Below are 14,048 nucleotides of genomic sequence, written 5' to 3'. Positions count from 1 at the left end.
AGACAGGTGCTTACTTCCCTGACAGATGCCTAGACAGGCCCTTCCGGACTCTGGTTCACCCGGAGACCTGAGCATGCATGCCGCTAGCCCAGGCCACAATCCCCCTTCGCTCCTGTCTGGCGCTCTGGGGATGAGCCCTATTTGATGCAGGCTCTCTTAGGATGAGAGATTACATTGTCCAGCTCCTCTGACAATACTTCTCCTATCAAACTTGCCTTAACCTCAGAATAACCTTGTGGCTTGCTTCTGACTTGTCTCTGTTCTACGCCATTATGATTTACTTTCTCCCAAACTGGCAGTCAAACACAGACTTTTCTAAGCCATTCCTTTCCAAATCGGGTTCACCCAAAGCTAATGTAGAGCAGTAACCAGTGTTGAGCTAGCAGCATATCTTTGCTTTTGTGGGCTTATACTCAGGAAATAGAAGTGATACTGAATATTGCGTTTATAAGGTGTTGAGACCACAGCAAGAGGAGAGTGTGTCCAGGCCAGTATGGGTTCCTTAGTGAGACTGTCTCAAAACATAACTGAAGAGTTACATAAATAAAACTTGTAAATCGTATTATTTTAGAGCTTTAATAAAAAGAAGAATCAAGATGTAAAAGTTACTTGGCTACCTACAAGTAACATTTTTAATCAAAAGCACTTCCATTGTTTTTCTAGTTACATGGGTATCTATATACTATGTCCAGAGAAAAAGTTTAAGGGCGGGGCTGTGTGCTGGCCTAACTTGCATGAGGCACGAGGTTCAATCCCTAATTCTGACAAAATTGTTTTTTTAATGAATAGTCATCACTTTTGTTTGGTCATTTATTTTTATTCCACTGACTATGTCATTAAATATTCTAAGACATTAATGGCTAAAAGCAAAAAGTAACTTTTATTTCTCTGAATTGAGAACTCTAGGACTTTTATTGTCTCTCAAATATTAAGAAAAAACAAACCAAGCAAGCAAATGTTCTGGGGCTGGGAAGATGGCTCAGTGGGGGAAAGCACTCATCACACAGCCTGATGACCTCTACAGTGGGCTCTGTGGACCTCAGATCACCAGAATCTGTGTAAAAGCCAGTGTGCTCCAAATGCCATCTTTAATCCCAGCATTCTTAGCGCAGGATGGGAGGAGGAGGTAGGGGAATCCCCAGAACCTTGAGAACCAGCTACCCTGGAGCATGCAGTGCAAACTGTCTCAAACCAGTTGAAAGATAAGGACCAATACCCCAGACCGTCCTCTGTCCTTACATGTGCTGTGGCATGTGTGTGCCCTCACACACAAACACACACACACACAAAACGAACCCATTGTTAAACAATAACATTTGAAATAATTGGTCCTGATAATAATGTCTTGATCCACTTAAAAATCAATTGGTTTGTATGTCAGATTAGAACCCCCGTGAGTTAGATTTAGATTTGCATTCTAGATCTGCTTCTCTAGACGGTCTGTGCCAATAGGCCAAGCTGTCACAGACAGAAAACCCGCTTTGTTTCTCGTGGCGGAGCCCAGGCCTCATCTATGCTGTGTGAACACTCTACTGCTAACCCACAGCCACAGCCCCAAAGAGAAACTTTGGAGAGTCTTATGGGGCCTGCCTGGGAGCACTCTGTATGGCTTGTGAGTCTGTACTCCTGACCGTGGCTGTGTCTGCATCTGCCGCTGCCCCCTCCCAACTTCCTGTAGCTTGCTTCTGTGTTACCAAGCCGCCGAAGCTGACCGCCTGTCCTTTCCGCAGCTGGCTTGGTGGTGAAGAAGTCAGCCTCGGATATTTCCATCTCCTCCGGCACTCACGGGCAGTATTCAATCTTGCAGACTGCGAAGCTTCTTCCAGGAGCACCTCAGCAACCAGTGAGTCTTCTGGCTCCCCGGGAAGTGGTTAGCACGTCAAGGGGTGCCCCACCCCAAGATCATGTGGAGTGCCTTTTCAAGGAATATGTACCTCTGTCTCCTTAACCCTCCCCCTGCCCATCACTCATTCCCCAAACCCCTAATGCTTAGTTGCATCTTCTTTCCAGGACTATTAGGTGGTTGTGCAGAGCGCTGTAGAAGACACTGGGATAAGTCACCCCAGTGTCCCTGCAAAGCAAACCGCCCACTCCCAGACCCCTCTTTGGCTCCCTTGCGATTCTTAGCTTTGTCTAGCGCTATAGAGCAGTTAGTGGCAAAGGGAACAGGAAAAGGTCAGATGTGTTTCGCCATGTTGGTGTCAGGTTAGAGACCCACTGGGCATGAATCCTGCCAAAGCACGATTCTGAAAAATTGCAAGGTGAGAGAGGGCAGGGGGCTCATCTGGGGGAGTCCCAAACTGCTGATGGATATGCAGGCGAAGGTTGGTGGCAAGGAAGGGAAGGCTGTGCTGATGTGCCCAGGAGGATGTACAGGCTGGCAAGCTGGGCCAGGCTGGCATAGGCAGTCGAGGCAGGCTGAGGCGTTGACTGATTTCCAGGATGTACAGTAATGAAAGTGGCTCTCAGGTGACCCAGGAGCTGAATGAAGAGGAAGACAATCCTGTTGGGAAATGAATCTGGGAGGGATTTTCATACTCGCACAGACCATGGAAGGCATGGCCTAAGACTGCTCCCCAGCTCTGCCTGGTGGTGGAAGGCCACATTACTAAGGCCCTGCTATCACCCTGTTTGGGAGCTGAAGGTCTTTGACTCTGACCTTTATTGTGTTCCTCTTCTTGGTGGGTAGAGAAGGCTATTAGGAGATGCGGTTTAGACCTAGGGGTGTGTCCGTCATCTGATGGGGTTCTGCACAGTTCACATTCCCATACAGACAGCCTCCGCAGACAGGCAGGCGATGAACACGCTGTCCTGCCTCTGTTAATCCATGTCTCAATTCTGCCCTCAAGCCCAAAGCTAGAACTGGAATAAGTAAACCATACAACGTCAAGCAGATCAAGACCACTAATGCTCAGGAGGCAGAAGCAGCAATCCGGTGTCTCCTGGAAGCTAGCAGAGGTAGGATCTCTTGGGAACCGCCTTCCCTAGCCAAACGGGAGGGTCAAGTCCCTTTTTATCCTCTTACTGATAGTGGCCTAGAAGATTTGGTTCTGTGCTCTTTTCTTTCTCCTCCCTCCCTCCCTCCCTCCCTCCCTCCCTCCCTCCCTCCCTCCCTCCCTCTCTTCTCCCTCCCTCCCTTCCTTTCTGCCTTTCTTTCTCTCCTTCCTTTCTTCCTTCCTTCCTCTCTTTTCTTTTTTACTTCTTTTTTGATGCAATATTAATTGAAAGTAGCCATTAGTATTATATTTACTTATTTTTGATATATTTTTCTTTTAAAATTACAAACTCAAAATTCAGGGAGTATATAGAAAGTAATTCAATGATGATTAGGCAGTATTTTAGAGAGAAATAAAACTTTTACAAAGGTTGATGTTGGGCCAGTAAACCTGCTTATCTGAACTCAGCCCCAGGACTCACATAGGGAAAGGAGAACTGGTCACCCCAAGTTGTCTTGTGACCTCTACAAGTGCAACGTGGCACTTCTGCCCCTCTGTATATGATAACTATATTAATGTAAGCATATTTAGGAAAAGGTTAGAATCGCAAAAACTAACTCGAATCTGCCAGCTGGGTAACAAAGGACCATTGTGTAAATGTCCTTGCTGCAAACAAACAAAAGCCACCATTTAAATCACTGCCAAGTGTACATAAATCCTGCACTTGAGGCTGGGCCGTCTTCCCCGCAACCCTCCTGCTAATGCTCTGTGCTGTCTCCTCACACAACCCTCGTTATCCTACCTGGACTCACTCCTGCTCTTTCACGTCACTGCTCCTAAAAATCGCCGCCTTGATTTTGGGCGATAATCCAGAATCTCTTCTGGAGATGAAAGATTATGCCCTTTGTAAAGAAATACGGGTATATTATAATTGCCCAATTGGGTTATCCAGGACATTCATCTGACTTGGGAATTTGCAACATACTAAAGGAGGGCAGAGGGCCTGGGTTAGAAACCTGAGGAACATTGCTGAAGGATTACATGGCACGGGGGGGGGGGTGAATAAAAAATATAGTACATACAGCGGAGTATTAGTCAGTCGTGCGAATGTAGTGGCACATATTCAGTGAGGGTAGACTGGAATGTTAAGCTGAGTGAAAGAAATGAGACACGGAATCACATACCACGTTACTCCATGTGTACATGATGTCTGTGGAGACACGGAATCCCATACTGTGTTACTCCACGTGTACACGATGTCCATAGAGACATGGGATCACATACTGTGTTAGTCACATACATGATGTCCATGGCAGGTAGATCCAAAGAGAAAGAAAGCTGTAAGGAGGAAAAGGGAATGGGTTTCTTTTTGACAAAACAAAAATGCTGTAGAATTGGATAGTGGTACTTCCCGTGAATGCATTAAAAATCATTAAAATGGGTAAATGTTAAGGTGGATGAATTATATCTCAGTGAAATATAAAGAGCAAACAGCTCTAGTGACACACATTAGCAAGGTTTGAGGTCTGAAGTCCGGCCACCACATTGACGTGATGCTATCTTGTTCATGCCCCTGTTGAGGTTCCAGTGCTTTGTGGGTCCTCTTCCTTGAGAAACGTCTGGCGTTTTCTGTGTGGTATCAGGGTCTTGCTGATCTTTCTTCAGGTCCCACCCCTGTGAAGGTGACTGTGAATCTGGGGCCAGACCTGGCTGTCTAGTCCTGACTCGCCCTAAAGCCCCCTTTGCAGCTGGAAGGAAACACTGGATTAATATGACGCTGAGATATGGACTCTGTAAATGTTAGGTCATGCACTAGATTCCATCACCTTGTACTTGAGCTGAGCGACTTTATGTTTCAGGTATCCCAGAAGCAGCCCCAGGTGCCGTGCCCTTGAGGGACCAAGGGTCTTCTAAGCCAGAGGCCTCCCTGGGGCCCCCAGTCCTGCCCCGCCGGCCTGCTCCTAGGGTTCCTGCCATCAAGAAACCAACTTTGAGGAGGACAGGAAAGGTAAGAAGTCAAGACATATGAGCCACTCATTCCAAGGTTGCTCGAGGTCTTGTTACACAAAGTTATGTCAAGAAAAGAAATGAGGCTGGACTTGGTTTCCTAACCCACACCTGCATCTCAGACTTAGCCATGTCTAGAGGAAAAATGATTCATTTGGCAACTGCTTTTCCTTCGTCTTCCTGCTGCATCTTGGGCTCAGCTGAGCAGAACAAGAACCTGACTGTCCTTTGCAGATTCTCACTGTGACAGTTACGAATAGCTTCCTGAATGTTCCCGGTCTTCACGGGAACGGCTGTGGAAGCTTTCTTTCTGCCTGGTGGTCCGATGCTGCTGTTGCGTGTGGTACATGCATGTCATTTCACACACACAGATTTATGTGCAGTAGAAAAGCATCAATGGGGGCTGGAGAAGATGGCTCAGTGGGTGAGAACACTTGCCGCACCAGCATGAGGGCCTGAGTTTGGATCCCACCGTTCACACAAAAAACACCATACAGCCACACGTGTACCTGTAAACCCGGAGATGAAAAGGGCAGAGGCAGGAGGATTGTTGGGGCTTAATGGCTGTCAGCCTAGCTCCAGATTCAATGAAAGACTCCGTCTCGAAGGAATAAGGTGGAGAGTGGTAAATGAACATATCCAAGGTCCTCCCTGTCCAGGAGAGGTTCATACACCACAATCAACCTCTCTCTCTCTCTCTCTCTCTCTCTCTCTCTCTCTCTCTCTCTCTCTCTCTCACACACACACACACACACACACACACACAGAGAGAGAGAGAGAGAGAGAGAGAGAGAGAGAGAGAGAGAGAGAGAGAAACCCCAACCAGTTGCTAGATTAGCAGTTTTACTCTCCTCACACAACCATGATCCCGCAGTCTCACACAGCTGTGGTCTCCTGCAGGCCTATGTGGCCGTGGTCTCCTGCGTGGTCTCCTGCAGGCTCACACAGTCGTGGTCTCCTGCGTGGTCTCCTGCAGGCTCACACAGTCGTGGTCTCCTGCGTGGTCTCCTGCAGGCTCACACAGTCGTGGTCTCCTGCGTGGTCTCCTGCAGGCTCTCACGGCCGTGGTCTCCTGCAGGCTCACACAGCCATGATCTCCTGTAGGCTCACATGGCCGTGGTCTCCTTCAGGCTCGCACAGCCGTGGTCTCCTGCAGGCCTACGTGGCCGTGGTCTCCTGCAGCCCCGACAGCTTCTCGCCACTTTTCTTGCAGATCGTTTTCTGCTCTCGCTCACAAGCTTCTCAGCCTTGCTTACTGCTGCAGAGACATGAGTTTGTCAGGACAGTAGCTGCACAGAGACTGACACCTGTAGATACTTCTGGATCTTCTGTTTGATCTCAGTTCTAGGAGCAGGCCACTCGGTAATCCCTGTCTGGGCACCAGAGAGTGACTTTTGCTTTTCCAATGTGTCCAGTATAAGAGGTCACTCTGGCATGTGCCTACTTACTGAGTTTGCTTTCTGTCTTCTGGATTGTGCATCTGTGCTGCGTTGCCCTGTTGCTGCCTGTCCATTCATTGTCTATGCTTTGTTGCAGAATGAACTCTCCCTGTCTTTCCCATCTGCAGGAGTAGAGCTGGGTTGTCTTTTCAGTGGATACACAGGAATTTTGGTACGAGGCTGGCAGAGGAGGCTTGGGCTTCCAGTTTCTTCTCTTTCTTAAGAACAAAAGCCGACAGTGGACCTGGACCCCGGGCCTTAACTCTCCAACCCCATCTGTACCAAAACTTCACTTTGCACCGTGTAGTTTAAAAGCAGAGCAAAAGAAGTGGGGCCCCTGGGAAGTTCTCCCTCCTTCTGTATTGAAATACAAACTATCCGAGGGGAAAGCAGAGCCCTTAGTCCTTCCAGCTGCATCTTGCCCCTCCAGTGTGTTTCAGTGCATGCTGAATTACCTGCTTAGGCCTGCAGCCTTAACGAATGTTTGAAAAGGGCTCTCACTGAGAAAGGGAAGAGCATAGCCCCATTTTGTCAGGCTACAAGATAATTTCTTCGTAAACTACCCACTGTGGCTCTGGTTTTAAATCTAGTCATTCCACGCCCATGCTGGCCCACGGCAGTTCTCCATTCTGCTCAGTCCACTGGCTGCCTGCCTCTTAGCTGAGCCCCCTCCATCTCTATTTCCTTCTGAGTGTTGTCTGGGTGCCCACTCTTACGTGCCGGCTTCTTATTTACATTTTACCTTGCCTTTCCTCAGCCCACCTCACCGGAAGAACAGTTCCAACAGCTGCCTGTCCATTTTCCAGTCGCTTCCCAGGAAATCAGCCTTGAGACCCCTTCTCCGAGGACAGTCCCTCAAGTCCCGCCTATTCCCAAACCAAGAACTTTTCAGCCTGGGAGAGGCGTTGAGAGGAGGCCAAGCAGCAGCAAGACAGCACTCGAAGTTCCTCCCATGACGGGTGGTGTGGAGTCCCCGCCTCCAGAGGCCCCGTCTCTGGCTCCCAAGGTGCCCCCAAGGAGGAAGAAATCTGCGCCTGCAGCCTTCCACCTACAGGTCCTGCAGAGCAACAGCCAACTTCTCCAGGGCCTCACAAGCCCCAGCTGCTCTCCGTCCCCACCGCAGCCTGACACCTACCCGCTCTGTCCTCAACTGGGTCTTCTCGGCGGCACGTCATCTGCCGTAAGCCCCGAAACTGACGAGCCCAGGGGCGGGGTGGAGCCCAAGGCGGTCTTTTTCCATGGCAACAATCCAGATCCCTTCTGGAGCCTGCTCCATCACCCTAAACTGTTGGATAATACCTGGCTGTCCAAGAGCTCTGACCCTTTACACTTGGGGTCCAGGAACTCGGAGAGGACACACACAGACCCAGCACAGGTCAATGCCTCAGTGGCTGAGAGGGGACTCCCACCAGACCATGGGGAAAAAGATTTTAGTCACTGGGTGACTGCCAGTAACAAAGACAAGAGGACAACATTAGGCGTTTGACCCATGGGCAAGAACACAACCTGTTGACTTTAAGACTCTCGTTCCAGATGTTCGCCTTCCCCACGTGGGCATCGCTTGACGTGGTCAAAGGGGACATCCACTTAAAGTGGCACTGAAGCCCTTTGTGCGTCTGTCACTCGTGTGTAGTTTATAGAAACTGTCTCCCATTCAGTTCAGTTATTCAGCAGCCACCAAAATATTTCATTCAAGACCTGTGCATTCTAAGGTTGTTCTCAGGGGACTGGGCAATGTGCCATTCCTTGCCTTTGGCATGTGGATTTTAAAGGAAAGAAATCTAGCTGCCCAACTTGTTCTCACCCACTGATTTTTAAACGGTTGTTCAACTCGTGTGTATGCCATTTGCTTGTTGGTTTTGTTTGTGTTTTACAGATTTGGGATGAGTGATGGGTTCATAAAGGATAACATTAAAAGCAGTTGGGACCATTGGGAGCTGTCCTGGCCCACTTTAAATCAGGTTAAGGAAGAAACACAGCTGAAAACAGCAGAAAGGTCAACAGCATGCCTGGTCCTTGCACTCCCATGAGCCACTTTTTTATGAAGTTGCCCTTCATAGCTGCAAGTGCTGCTGCTTCCGGCTCAGCAGAAAGACCTCGTCTGTACTGAACACGCATGTGTTCTGTTATTCCCTAAACACCACAGCACAACAAGTGAGCTGTCTGGACACAACTGCACATGTACAAGAGGATGTGTAGGAACTGTACAAATTCTGTTGCCACTGGGGACTTGGGCATCTAAGGATTTGGGTCTCTCAGGGTGTGCGGGAACGGATCTCCCGCAGACACTCGGGTGACTGCCCATGTGCATTGATTACAAGACCTGTGGGAGGACTGTGGCTTGTGACGTGTGCACCATGCGCTTCCGCTCCACTCAAACACGGACCAGCTGCCTCCTGCACGCCCTGTATATGGCCATGGTCTTGAGCTGTGGTGTGCTGCTTGAACCAATTTATATTCATCCCCTGGATGAAACCCCCTCCAGTTTGTCCACGTCCTATAAAGGCACAAGATGTGAAAACTCACATGGGCCCATGATGACTGACCGTTGGTGTAGTATATGATGTCTTCAAGGAAGCACCTCCAGGGTGTGGAATGCGGACCTGGTGGCTGCACGGCTGTCAAGTCTGCTCATTGCCCCCCTAATTTCATACATTTCTAATACTTCTCAAGAACTGACAAAGACACCATGATGCTGTCTTATATTTTAAAAATATTGTGAGGCCTAGAATCTGTTTGAAGCAGATATCTCACTTCCATGCCCCAAAAGTTCATTAGCTGAAGAAGGCTGAGAGATAGGAAGGTCACAAGGTCAAGACCAGCCTGGGAAACAGCAAGATCCTTTTTCAGAAAGAAATTCATTAGCAAATCTTACTATGCCAACTTCTGTAACTGACACCATAGACCCACACAGCAGTGATCTGTGTTGCCGCTTTTGGGCAATCCGGCAGGGAATGCTACTGGTTGGGATAGCCATGGCCATGATGCCTGGGACGTAACACTCACTCTTTGTTACCCACCAGACTGCTGGGAGCTCAGAAATGATTTTCACTGTCACGTTCAAGGTAGTTTGTAAATTATTTGAACCTGGCAATGAAGAACAAAACTCCATGCATCTACATTCATCTGAAAACTGATCAGAACAAAAGGAGATTAAGTAGGTAATATGCATATTTGGCAGTTACAAAAGATGGTCGGGGCGCTGGAGAGATGGCTCACGGTTAAGAGCACTGGCTGCTCTCCTAGAGGACCTAGGTTTGACTCACAGTCATCTGTAACTCCAATCCCACAGGATCCAATGTTCTTTTCTGGCCTCTTAAAGCACTGTATGCTCAGACATACATGCAGGCAAAACACTAATAAACAGAAATAAAGGAAAAAAATTAAAGATGTGTATAGATGATCAGAGTACTTTCTGTGGTGCCCAAGTGTTCTTTTAAAGGATTGTGTGGTTCACCTCGTGTGTGTTCTACAAATAAAAAATGTATAGAAAGCATCTGGGGAGACATGTAGGCTGCCGGAGATGTTAAAAAATGGGCCATGACGTTTCTTCCCACACGTGCAATCATGATAGAAGATTCTTTTATGTTTTTTTTTTTTTTTAATTCAGATGCCCTCTTCCTGCATATACCTTTTTCCCACCACAGAAGAGGTGAACTGGATGGCAGATACATGTAACCCCGGTCAGAAAGGCGATAGGGAAGTCCGGGGACAACTCCAGCTTGTAGATTTCTTCTTTGTTCTACATAGCAATGGGCTGACGCAGAAGCCAGGAGCCCACGAGGCAAGTGCTCATCAGAGAAGCAGCCACTGTAAGGAGGAACCCACGCCCAGGACTGTGGGCCACAAGGAAAAGTGCAGTACTGAAAATTGAACAAGCTGGGTGTGGTGCTTCAAGCCTGTAATCCCAGCACTCAGCAGGCAGAGGCAAGGGGATCTCTGTGAGTTCGAGGCCAGCCCGGTCTACATAGTGAGTTCCAGGACAGCCAGAGCTACATAGTGAGACCCATAAATAGTGAGACCCATTCTCGAGTGGGGAAAAGGACAGTTGGGATGGCCTTGGTTTAGAAACAGTGCTTATTACTAACTGGAGAGTGCCTTAAGTAGCGTTGGTTGCGTAAATTCAGCAGAAAGCAGCCGCCACCCAGACGTCATTCTGTGTCAGGATTTTGGTCTTCATTACTGTGATTGCACATTGCTATTGCTCTGAAACATGCTGCAGGTCACCGCAGGGGTGACGCTGACAGTCTCACATGGTCTTTCTGACCCTAGTAGAACCTCCTTTTAGACTTCCTACACATAAAAAAAAGTGACTGAGGGACTGGAGAGATGGCTCAGAGGTTAAGAGCATTACCTGCTCTTCCAAAGGTCCTGAGTTCAATTCCCAGCAACCACATGGTGGCTCACAGCCATCTGTAATGGGGCCTGGTGCCCTCTTCTGGCCTGCAGGCATACACACAGACAGAATATTGTATACATAATAAATAAATAAATAAATAAACGTTTAAAAATAAAGTGACTGAAATTAGGAAATCTCAAGAAATTTCTACAGAGGTTTAAAGTTGCTGAAGTTTGAGATATGTGTAAGGGAAGTCACGTGTTAAAGCTTTGGCTTTACGATGGTCATTTCAGTGGGGAGGAAAACCGTGAGAGACTATATACCCAGACTAGTGATTAATAAAATCTGCACTGTGTTTTGAGTTGGTAATTTGCCCTGATGTTGGATACATTATTAAACATGTCTGTCTTTTTAAAATTGGAATTCTTTTCGGATGTGAAGAGAACCCTGGACTCTTCTTTGGCCGGCCTTCCTCTACATCAAATGCAATTGCTGGTTTTTTTGGGGTTTTTTTTGTGTTTTTTTTTTTTCGGTTTTTCGAGACAGGGTTTCTCTGTGGCTTTGGAGCCTGTCCTGGAACTAGCTGTGTCGACCAGGCTGGTCTCGAACTCACAGAGCCTGCCTCTGCCTCCCAAGTGTTGGGATTAAAGGCGTGCGCCACCATCGCTCGGCCTTGTTTTTTTTTTTTTTTTTTTTTTTTTGAGACAGAGTTTCTCTATGTAGTCCTGGCTGTCCTGGGACTCCATCTGTAGATCAGGCTGGCCTCAAACTCACAGAGAACTGCCTGCCTCTCCCTCCTGAGTGCTGAAAAGGCCTGTGCCCCCACACCTGGCTGTAATTGCTAGTTCTTACTGTGCGATGTTCTGCTTTTCAACAATCGAACTCAGTAGGAAAAACCAGGAGAATAAGGTTAAAAATTTATGACTCAATAGTCCAGGAGGTGGCGCAGGAGCCAGAGGTGCTTGCTGCCGAGCCTGAGATCTGAGTTTGATCTCCAAGGCTCAGAGTGGAAGGAGGGAACTAACTCCTCAGAGTTGTCCTTTGACCTATGGGTGTGTGTGCTTGTGCACATACGCACACACACTGAAACTAAATGTAAATGAACTGTAGAATTTATCATGTGAAAGCTGCTTTCAGGGATCACTGACAGAAATGGCCCTGAAATTAGGCTCCACGGTGTGAGACTTGGAGAGCCTAGACCATCTTCTCAAGGCACTGAGGAGCAGATGAACTGTGAGTGCGGTTCGCATACATTTCTTCACAGAAACAGATGGGAGTCTGTACTCTTCAAATTAAAGGGTGGTGGAACACGCCTTTAATCCCAGCACTTGAGAGGCAGATGTAGACTGATCTCTGTGAGTTTAAGGCCAGCCTGGTCTGCAGAGTGAGTTCCAGGATGGTGGAACCGTTACATAGGGACACTATCTCAAAAGATAAAAATTCTGCCCATGTTTCTTCTAATTAGTCAAAATTCAGTTACTAATGTTACGTCTTTTAGGAGTCAGAATATTCTGGTCATCTCAAAATGGTAAAAACCAGTAAGAATTTCCTTTGTGTGACTTGGACCTGGCCAAGGAAGGGACCAGCAGACTGAGGAACCTTTGTTCCTAAGTGGTAGGAGCTGGACTCAAACACTACAATGCCAGCTGTTGCCTGGGCTGAGCTCAGCAGCACGAGTCGTACAAGGAGTGACGCCAGCAGAGGATCAGTGGAGAACTGACGTCAGGGAATGCAGGTTCCCATGTACCACCTGCCCCCACAGGTACAAGGAGTAATGCCAGCAGAGAGTCAATGGAGAACTGACGTCGGAATGCGGGTTCCCATGTACCACCCGCCCCCACAGGTATTGCCACTGATACGCTGCACCATGACGCTGCAGCCAATAAACCTACACCTGATGCCATTACCTCTGATGGCCCTGGCTCAGCGTTAGGCTTCACTCTGTGCTGCATTCTAAGGTATGTATGGTGACTTGGACCTTTGCCCCTATGCATCTCCCAACCCCAGTTCCTAGGAACCCACCCTTATCTCTGTTGCTGCTCTTTGCAGAATGTCAGATTAGCAGTCATACAGTATGTGGCTTTTCCATACCGGCTTCTTTTAACCCAGCGAGGGAGTGTAAGGGCTCTTCCTGTTGTTTCACTGGGCTGACAGCACATTTCTTTTTAGCACTGAGTTTCTGCTTCCTGAAGATCTTGGCGACTCCCAAGCATTGTCAATGTGTGGATGAAGCTGCCATAAATATCAAGGTGCGGGGTGTTGTGTGGGCATCAAGTTTCTAGTCACCTGATTAATGTCTTCTAAGGGAGCGAATGGTTCCCAGAGCAGGGGCATCACTTCACATTCCTGTCTCACAAGTCACAGTCCCCGTGGCTCTGCCTCCTTGTCCATACTTGGCACTGTCCGGGATTGCGACTGTTCTGGTGTGTACTGTACCTTTCTGGATGATGGCATATGGTGATGATTGCCTTAATAACGCTTCTGAGTGTGTCTTTGGTGACATGTCTGTCTGTGGCCCGGGCCAGGGGCTTCATTTCCTTACTGCTGAGTTTTAAAAGTTGTGTATTTTAGATTAAAGTCTTTTATAAACAATTTCTCCCAGTTGCTTTTTCTGCATTTTAATTTCTTTCAACTGTTTCCTTTTTCTGCATTTAAATTTTTCTAATTTTAAAGAAGCACTGTGATCCACTGCTTCAGTTTCTCATGTATAAAAGATAAGCTTACAAGCCTACAAAGCCTGGCTTCACCCTTGATATTTTGCCACGAATTATTCTCCTTTTTTTTTTTTTTTTTTTTTTTTTTTTTTTTTTTTTGAGTTTTTCGAGAGGGTTTCTCCGAAGTTTTTGGTTCCTGTCCTGGAACTAGCTCTTGTAGATCAGGCTGGCCTCAAACTCACAGAGATCCGCCTGCCTCTGCCTCCGGAGTGCTGGGATTAAAGGCGTGCGCCACCACCGCCCGGCTCTCCTTGTTATTAACTGCTCAATTGTAACTTTGCTTTTTATTTTTCTTTGACCCAAGGAAAATGCATGAGAATTTACAAGAAAAGGTTTTGTTTTGTTTTTGCATTTTAGATCTACTTTTATTCATGCGTGAAGAGAGAAGATGACTTAGACACCGTGTTTCGAGAGGGTTGGGAGTTTGGGTTTGTTTTTCTAAATTAGGATCAAACTCTGTAGCTTGGACTGGCCCAGAACTAGCTATCCTCCTGCCTCAACCTCCCAAGTGGTGCACACATACTTTTTAAAGTTCACAGTTTGTGGCCATGTTCAGGATTTTGTTTTGAGACAAGGGCTCACTGCATAGCCATGGTTGGCCTGGAACTTGGTA

General features: G+C 47.6%; 1 protein-coding gene across 8 annotated transcripts in view; it reads left to right on the top strand.

Annotated features, from left to right (window-relative positions):
- Synj2 (synaptojanin 2) overlaps nt 1–13,383 on the top strand; it is a 101,617-nt gene extending 88,234 nt beyond the window's left edge. For 5 of the 8 annotated variants that reach the window (XM_057751120.1, XM_057751103.1, XM_057751111.1 and 2 more), the window contains 4 exons: nt 1,731–1,843; nt 2,850–2,958; nt 4,796–4,944; nt 7,140–13,383. In XM_057751120.1, the coding sequence (XP_057607103.1) occupies nt 1,731–1,843; nt 2,850–2,958; nt 4,796–4,944; nt 7,140–7,868 (1,100 nt within the window). In that variant the 3' untranslated portion in view covers nt 7,869–13,383. Of the gene's footprint in view, nt 1–1,730; nt 1,844–2,849; nt 2,959–4,795; nt 4,945–6,156; nt 6,306–7,139 lie in introns of all 8 variants that reach the window. The other 3 variants (XM_057751128.1, XM_057751146.1, XM_057751154.1) reach the window with 1 other exon arrangement.
- The last annotated feature ends 665 nt before the right edge of the window (nt 13,384–14,048 follow it).

The sequence above is a fragment of the Chionomys nivalis genome, chromosome 2, assembly GCF_950005125.1.
Source record: "Chionomys nivalis chromosome 2, mChiNiv1.1, whole genome shotgun sequence".
NCBI classification, from domain to species: Eukaryota; Metazoa; Chordata; class Mammalia; order Rodentia; family Cricetidae; genus Chionomys; species Chionomys nivalis.
This window is presented reverse-complemented; position numbering and strand designations above follow the sequence as displayed.